This window comes from Taurulus bubalis (assembly GCF_910589615.1).
Source record: "Taurulus bubalis genome assembly, chromosome: 6".
In the NCBI taxonomy this organism is placed as follows: domain Eukaryota; kingdom Metazoa; phylum Chordata; class Actinopteri; order Perciformes; family Cottidae; genus Taurulus; species Taurulus bubalis.
Window position 1 is genome coordinate 18,564,399 of NC_136594.1, and position 9,012 is coordinate 18,573,410.

The following is a 9,012-nucleotide window of genomic DNA, read 5'->3' on the forward strand; positions in this document are numbered from 1 at the left end:
GTTTTATTTTCAGAATGTGTTTTAAGTGTTTTGGATTGGACACAATATAAGGAGTACAATTTAGTGAGTAGTTATTAAAAACAACTGATGGCATTGTATGTGGTAGATTTTCTTTATGCATGCTGTTATGTAATAATTTGTCAACTTTTTCATGAAGTCAACATAATGTGATATAAAGATAAATATGCAAAGAAGATTACAAGTTTTTGGGTTGTGATTTTGTTTAAATAATTTACGACTTTACTTCCGTGACGTTAGATTTTTAATGAACATATAGTTTTACTCTCATTTGTAATATCTTCAAGTCAAAATAGCATACACAAAATGTGCTGTATGTTGGTCTGCTGGTCCCAGTGCACACGTGACTGTGGAATAAAACCAAATGTGGACACATTATCATAGCGAGCTTGCCAGAACAGAAGTGGACCTCCCTGTGCTCTGTTGTTCTTGCAGCTGAACTACATATCCAGATTGTAGCTGCTCTTTATACCATCATCGTGTGAGATCAGAGCCCTGCCTGTAATCTCATGCTTTACTGTGGCTTCACGAGGAGGTGATGCACCGCAGAGCAGCCTGTTGGGTGCCCCGCGCACAAGCATTAGATTAACTACACAAACACAAACCACTACTGAGCAAGTGGTGGTTCCAAGTGCCAACTCTGCCCTCGACTTGCTGCTTGTCATGGAGCAAATTAAATGTGAGGCATGGTCCAAATTAAGAAATCATCTAATGTCCCGCCACAAGAAAGGCCTCTGGTGGTGTGTGATGGTGAGTCAGCAAATACACCTCACATCACCCTCCGTCCTTTGTCAAATATAAAAGCTATGTTACTAATGACACTCAAACTGGTTGAGCAATAGTAGTAAGAGTATTATTATTGTGACCCCTTAAAGCTAGATCATGTCACACTTGAGAGAAGAAATAACACAGTCTTCCTCTTGCAAATGAAAGGTGAATTAATAAACAATAAAACACACTGTTCCTCAACCACCCTTAAGTTAAAAAAACAAAACAATGATTTGAACTTTAACCGATGTCTTCTTTGTCTGGTATGAACAGTATCTTATGCACTTTGGTTAATGTTGATGAACATTAGGTTACTGATTTGGTTTGCTGACTTTGTGACTCGTCTCCACTCGTCTGCTGCTTCTGTATGCATGCTGTTATGTAATAATTTGTCAATTTTTTCATGAAGTCAACATAATGTGATATAAAGGTAAATATGCAAAGAAGATGAAATGTTTTTTGGTTGTGATTTTGTTTAAATCATTTACACCTTTACTTCCATGGCATTAGATTTTAAATGAACATATAGTTTTACTCTCTCATTCATTTAACTTGCAAATGTCTGATCACGAAAAATGATCTTAAAGTCAACAAGTCTGCTGCTATTACAATAGCATGACATGTTACTTGTAACATGTCATGTAACATGCATGTTACAAGTAACAGCAGTACCCTAAAATGTCATTTTTAAAGTTTATATCACTTACTATCTGGGTTTTGTATTACTCATTTGATTTTAATTTGCCCTTTTATTTCGGCTATAGAAAGTGATCATATTCTACTCCAACTCATAAAAGGGAAAAAACTAAAGCAAAAGGAAGTGACATATTTAAAGTATCGCCTATGTAATGTGACAATGGGCAGCTGTGAGTTTCCCCAGTGTATGTGTTTATCAGTGGGAATGAGGTTGGAAACAGCCATACACTACGAGTTAGCTCAAGCTCCCTGGGAAAAGATGTGAAACCCAGCTTTTTAGATGTTTTGTTAGACTACTGTTAGATTGTTTTTATCCACTGAAGGAAGCATAGGAGTCTACATGCTGTTGTGAGCCTATCAAATGTGCATAAGGAACATTTATCTTTCCCATATAATCATTTAAATAAGGGATTCTATTTTATCGAGTAAACATATTCCTCAAATCTTCTGCAGACACTAACATTAACCATTATATTTATTCTGCATTAGAAAACTCTGCAGTCAAATAACCATGCCTCAAATAACCATAGAGTTTGTCAATCTGACATTTATTATTTTACTACCATTACCAAGTACTGTTAAAGGCGTAACGCTGTGGTGCAGCCACATCTCATCTGATGTTACCGATGTTAAACAGGTGGAAAAGAAACAATTGAAAATATTTGTCATTATAAAATCAAAAATACAAAACACAGCCACACAGGGACAAGTTTCAACTCAAAAGTACATTAAAATGTTTGCATAAATTACAGACCTAAAGAACAATATTCCAGAGAGGTAATATAAAACTGTACATGACAATACATTTGCAATACATTACAATATTTATTCAAATGAGGCAAAATAGCACCATGAAATAAACATCTTCTCACTCAAACCAAAAAGCACACAGTTGTAACAGTGAATACTGCTTTAGTAATGTGAACAGGAAAAGCACAGTAAAGCATGCACAGAGTTGTGTCGACAGTCTGTTACTTGGGTGGATATCATGTGGATGTGTGATGATGTCCTGAAAGTAAAGGATGAGTTGCTCTCTTGTGCCTTCATGTCATTACGTTCTTAACTGTGGTGACGTTTTGATTAAGGGGATTCAATTTGTTAAAATATTCAAGACGCATTTTTTAAATAACTACTCTACGTTTTATCATGGTGACATGATGCTTGTGATAGCAAACTGGTCTTTTATTACTTTGTTTGTCTTTTCCTCTTCCTACATTTTTAAATCTCTTTGACTTTCTAACAGAAACAGTCACTGCTGATGAAAATCAGTCATGGGATCCTAATTAGTCAGTTTTCTAAGAAGTCTTTCCCATACCATCTCAGTATCCCACCATCTGACCCTCATCTTTCTATTTACTGGCATGTCATTGTCATTCAACCTCCTTCCCCTGACATGTTGAGGTGTGATGAAGAGTTGTACAGTTGTTCTGTCCTTAAATCTGTGTGTTCCTTAATTCACAGGAAGTTGTTGGAGATCTGACGTTGGTGGTCAAACAAGTCCTCCACCTCGGCGCTGTAGGCATCAGCTGATGAAAACAGACAAAGAAGAGAAGTGGAATACATCGCAACAAGAAAGGGAAATAATGAGATGTAAACATGTAGGCACACTGAAAAAGTCTTCACACTGTACCTGCGTGGCATCCAAACATGTACACTCGTTCTCCATCGTACTTGCACCGACAGCGCATCACGTTGTTCTGGAAATCAGACTCAGCCATGTCTAAGGACGGGTTGACCTTCACCTGTAGATAAAAATAGACGAGGGATAAGATGCTGCAAGATTCAAGTATGTCAACCTCCTCACAGTTGAGTGCACTGCCTTTCTGATCAGACAGGATGTTTTAAAGGACAGCTTGCAACACACATGCAAATCCTGTTAAATATAACAAGTATAATGGAAATGTATCCCGAATCAAGTGACATTCTTTTGCTAAACATGGAAAAGTGCTATTACAGGTGCTGTCCACCCCATTTCCTTCGTAACGCTTGCACGAGCAGTTATAGCATCATAGATGGGCACATGTTTTGTATTACCCTGTATGCAGACAATGTTTTGTTTTATTTGTTGAAAGTCCCCTTTAAATATAAAGGCAAATATTGTACAATGCCTCAATGAAGCTAGCTTAGCTTAGCATTAAGACTGAAAGCCTGGATCTGTCCAAAGATTCAAAAACCTCCATGTAGACGCCTCTAAAGCTCATGGCGTATACACACCTGAAGTATTAAGTCTAAACAAAAGGTGTCTTGGCCAGGAGCCTTAAGTCTTTGCTGGTTGCTTGACAAAGTACCTTTCTGTCTAAGTCTAGATCGGCAACACTTTTGATGAAGTAAAGAAACAAGTGAGAAAGTAACACTTTACTTCAGACTGTGAGGAAACAACTGGCTTTCCACGAGGCCGACTGAGAAGCCACACAATTATTGTTCTCTCCTTTCTATATGGCTCATGATGTATAAATTATGGGTTCAAGTGATCCATGACATCACTTTCCACTGTTATCTCCATGCAGGGAAGCAGGCCAGAGATGCAGATGACAGTTTTGGGTTTGGATTTAAGAAGCAGTCTATCATTAGGTTGTAGCCATGGTGTGTTGTTTTCCACCCTGTCTGCCTGCCTGCCGTATATAAGAAAAGCACACAAATGAATTTTCCCGATGCACACATCAAACAGATAACCGCATGTTCAACAAAGCAACCCAGTTTCATTGTTTACATATAGTAAACAAATTTCACGGTTCTAATTATGTTTACAGGCAAAGATTTAAGATGTCAAATGTTCATAATTATGAAACTTTTTAATGACATTTGCAGCCAAATTTGCCCTCAAGAACTTATATAACTCATATATGTGTTATATTGCATGTAGAGAGCATCCAATGATTTCAGCACATATTTTATAGTCCCTATGTAAAACAGCATATGTACTGGGTGGCAGTTGATGCCCTTTTAAAAGCTGGAGTAATAATGTGAAACAAAGGGCCCGCAGCCAGTTTTACAGAACAATGAAAGGTCGTCACCGTCGTGTAAAAGACTGTGAGGTTGTGCAGTTGATGTTTAAATGACGGAGCAATCAGGAGCAATCAAGCTGAGGTGACTCATCGCTTTAAATGTATGGTCCTAAAAATGGCTGCCACCCTTTGATACTTGGTAAAGGCTCAAAGAAACACCCAGCTGCATGAAAGACGAGTGAGCATCTGCGCCCTCCCTCCATCTTTCGCTTCTTACACAAATTTACGAGCACAAAGTGCTGCTGGGTCACGTCGTCGTGGCAACGGTGAATCTCTGCTTTATGACATGCGTGTGGTTTTTATCTCTCGAGACGTGGCTCGTCACATGTGTACAGACGGACCACTCCTGTACCTAGTTTACGTGCAGTCTGCACACACGCACATGCGAATCGCACGCAAACATCTTGGCTTTATGTACACTCCGAAAATAATTATAAGCCGTAAACATCATCACTTTGCTGCCACTAAGCTGCCATGAAAAAAAATAGAACAAATGACAGAGAAGGAGGAAAGATGAGTAAGTCACCACGACAGATTGGATGTCTAAAAAACAGACGAGACATATAACAAACTCAAACATAAAACTTGCTCTGAACAAATGTAAAGTGCTGACAGAGCGGTTCCACAGCCAATAAGCCTGCACTTTCTGGAAGGGGGGACTAATAGCAGGTCTACTTTCTATATAAATCCAGACTAAATTCACTTTCCTTAAATACGCACACACCCAGAAAACTACATACATACTTGTACACCTGAATAGTTCAGCAGCCGCGAGCCATTTAGCTCAAATTATAGTCTTTTATCACAGCTTTTATCTTTCGTGCGCCTTCAGATGTTGAAACGCCAACTCTGTTCTGTTTTTCTTCTCGCGCTCAAGTCTGATCCAAGAGGTTGTGTAAGATACTAAAATGATGTGATTTCACCATGAAGATTGAAAGGTGGATAATTTTTGTATTGGACAAAAAAAAATCCCAATGAACTGCGGAGCGGAACTTCAGAAGATGTGTTTTAGTTAAATAAACTAGATTCCTAACCTGGAAGATGTATTCACCAGGTCGTATGTCCGTAATGTCGATCCACTGGCAGTCAATATCGTGGCGGTACGTGTCCCAGCAGCCCACTGAGATACCCTGCTGTCCCATGTTATAGCAGGCGAAACGTTTATGGGTACCTGGGAGAAAAAACAGTTGGAAACACATGAGGAGAGATAAAAATAGACCATGATGCGTACATCTTCACTGATGCTATCTGGGATTTGTGAAGCCAATTTGTGAAGCCAAGATCAATTTAGGCTTGGCTTCTGATCTACCAGCCTACCGCTGACTTGAATGCTCATTATGGGATTTCAGCTTCACTTTTATGTATTCTTTATTCTCTTGTTTGTCACGATTCTGCTCTCGTTTCCAGATTTCCCCTCAAGAAGCAGGTTTATGCAACATTAACCTGTAACCATGTCTCACCTTCAGGGCAGTAGGTGTCCTCCAGACAGAAGCTGGCCTTGTGACCTTCAGCCACCTTGGTCCCATTGAACGTCAGCAGGTCGTAGTGGGTGAACACCTCAATGCTGTGATAATGCCTGAGAACGGGATCATGGTGACATGAGTAACGTGAGAAGTAAGTAAAGAGTCTGCTGCTGTTTTTATTCACACCTGCATCATCCTAGGAAAACAAAACCCCTTGAGGTTAAGTTGAAATACAGTAGCCATAAATCCTGTTTTGTTGTTGCGAAGGCGTCAAACTGACACAGGCAACAATTGTAAAAACACGAGTGAGCAGAGAGATATCGGTTTGGTGGCGCTCTTTCTCTCATTACGGAACCATTCCCAGAACAGGCTGTACCAAAAGTCAAACCATGTGATTTCTGGTCGGGGAGGTAGTGATTGGGTTGCGGCTGGGAGAGACACTGAGCTGTGCCTCTCGTTCTGGGACCCAGAACCACAACCGCTGAGATAAGAAGCCAGGCTGCTGTCATGGCTCTGACTGTAACAACTGGCTGACCAGTGAGGAGGATGTTTATTGTAAACATCGTTTTGGAGGATAAAAGATTGTGTTTATCGTGTTAAATAACAGACTTTTGTATATGTTTGGTTATTTATAGTCTAGATCGCATAACTGCACTGTGATTCCATTTCACTCGCCAATTCTGACATCCGTCTTTTGCTGCAGTTATTCAATTTTTTTAATCTCTGGTAGCAACAGCACTTTCGCAAAATGCTTCTTTTTTCTCGTGCCACCTCAGAATGGTGCCCAGACCTGTGCCATGGAGGAGATTATGCAGCAGCCAAAACCAACTAAATGCTGCAGCAGCTAAAAATCTCTTTGTATCTGGCTGCAGGCTTAACATGAGCGGCTGTTGGTTCAAATGGAAACCTGACGGCTCCTCTCAGTGACACAGCGGTCTGGTTCAGGTTATGGGGCCTCATCCCACACCTCAGTCTTACCTGTGACACTGGTGCCATGTCCAGCTTTCTCTGGTGGCTCGGGGTCGGAAGTCGGCACGCCCCATGTTCATGATCCGGGAGGAGAAGCGCAGCAGGCGGCGGTGTCCGTAGGGCCAGGTCATCCTGGCAGCAGAGGAGGAGAGGCAGTTCTCCTCATTAGCACAGGTCAGCAGGTGGAGGGGTCGGTCCTCCAGGTAAGCTGTCTCCTGGACAAGCTGAGCATCCAGGACGAGGTCAGGAGCAGCTGCGGAAGGGTCAGAATTTAATTTTAGCATTGCATTGCCATAAAATTGAGAATCAAGGCGGACAGTTAAAAAAGTGTATTTTTCTTGCTTGTCAAGACCTGACGCTTATATTCCCCACAAGGCAACTCAGTCAAAGATACAAGTGTGCTTTGCTAGTAGCAGCTAACGTAGCCTCGAGCAGAGATAAGCAGCAGGCTACAGAAGTCTGGTTAAGTTTACTTCTGTCAAACTCCACACTCAGATTTGTTCATTTCGAACGTGTAGTCTTCAGCCCTCCACGCTGACTCAAGTGGTATAAATTGAGGCAATTTCTCAAATTTCTGGAGGCCCGAACGTCTTTTTCACAGAGCAGTGGTACTCCCCAAGACTTTGATGTGTAAAATATGTGGAGTTCCCAAACAAACATAAATGTATCTGTGTGTTTGCTGGTTTTGGACTCACTTTCTACACACGTGACTCCTGCGGCCTTGCCTTCTCCTCCTCTGGGACAGTAGACGTTGGTGTTTCTGCGACACTGCTGGATAGACATCTCAGTGCCGTCGCAGTGAGCTCCACTCAAAACCACCTCAGCAGCATCTGAAGAACCAGGCCAGTACCAGGTCTCCTGCACAGAGGAAGTGTTAAACACTTCTGCATGTAAAAAATGTCAGAGCTGAAGGCTATAAACAAAGAAACCCCTTTTTTTTATTGGAACTATCAGTACACATTATCCACTCTTTTTCACAATTTTAAAACTACCCATTAAATGTTCCCAGCAGTCCCCCTCAAAACACACTCACGCGGCCCTTTCCGTGCACAGCTCTATTTTCAGTCTGTTTGCTCTGTGAATTTCTCCTGATTTCTTTTCACCTCACTTTCCCTCTTTTATTTTCGTTGCGCTGGAAGTGGACGTTTGAGAAGCCTGTAATTACTTCAGGCCTCGGTAATAACACAGCACAGACACACAAACAGCAGGTTGAAGAGAGTGAGGGAAATATAGGAGCACACTGAACAAAAGCTTGAGGCGCGAGAGGAGAGTTTGAAGCAAAACCTTTAGTCTATTGTGTCGTTTACCTGATGAGCTCTTGAAGCGAAGCCCAAGCCGAGCTGCCGACAGACTACCATGGCCTCGTTGATGCCCCAGTTCTCACTGCAGAGGGAGCCCCAACGTTTCGCCCCTCCGACCTCCATCAGCACCTCCACGCGGCCCTCTGATGGCTCTCTGCCTCCTGACAGACGCACCTGAAGATTATGGAAGAGGATAGTGTTTTGTGTCAGTCTGTGAATACTGCCAATGTGTCTGTGCATATGCGTTTATGCGTTTCTCACCGTGGCCTGCATGCCAGTGTTGGGCACGTTGCAGCGGACCGCTACATCCTGGGTGTGCTTGCAGGTGTAAAGCGGCACCTCTCTGTAGGTACACTCTGTAATCGTCTTCTCCCTGCCGGTACACTGCACACTGTTCATGTGGATGAGGCCGGTACCTACAGGATGAGGGTGTAGAGTTGATTAATTCACGTGTTTTACCAGCAATAGTCCACATGCAAAAAGACAGGCTCTCACACACATACACACGTTACAGAAAATAACCTGAGGGTGTACTCCTTGCGTGCTGCACAGAGTGTACAGAAATTTAGACAGCTGCTTTATAAACCAAAATAGAAACCAAAAATGGCAAAATGGAATAAATTATCTCTATTGGCGTAGGTGTGTGAGGCCAAGGCTTAAGACCTATAATTTGGCCTTAAATAGCGAAATGATGTCATCATGTTTTGCTTCAATTTACTCTCCTTTAATGAACAGATTAATCTCCAGTATGTTATATGTTCACACAACTCTGGTAACTGAGGCGTTTAAAGC

General features: G+C 41.7%; 1 protein-coding gene across 1 annotated transcript in view; it reads right to left on the reverse strand.

Annotated features, from left to right (window-relative positions):
* Positions 1–2,015: 2,015 nt before the first annotated feature.
* LOC306738512 (lysyl oxidase homolog 4-like) overlaps positions 2,016–9,012 on the reverse strand; it is an 18,257-nt gene continuing 11,260 nt past the window's right edge. The window contains exons 8-15 of the mRNA XM_079220374.1: positions 8,482–8,636; positions 8,227–8,394; positions 7,615–7,777; positions 6,929–7,172; positions 5,948–6,063; positions 5,522–5,658; positions 3,113–3,224; positions 2,016–3,008 (exon numbers count right to left, since the gene is read on the reverse strand). Of these exons, the coding sequence (XP_079076500.1) occupies positions 2,938–3,008; positions 3,113–3,224; positions 5,522–5,658; positions 5,948–6,063; positions 6,929–7,172; positions 7,615–7,777; positions 8,227–8,394; positions 8,482–8,636 (1,166 nt within the window). The 3' untranslated portion in view covers positions 2,016–2,937. The remainder of the gene's footprint in view (positions 3,009–3,112; positions 3,225–5,521; positions 5,659–5,947; positions 6,064–6,928; positions 7,173–7,614; positions 7,778–8,226; positions 8,395–8,481; positions 8,637–9,012) is intronic.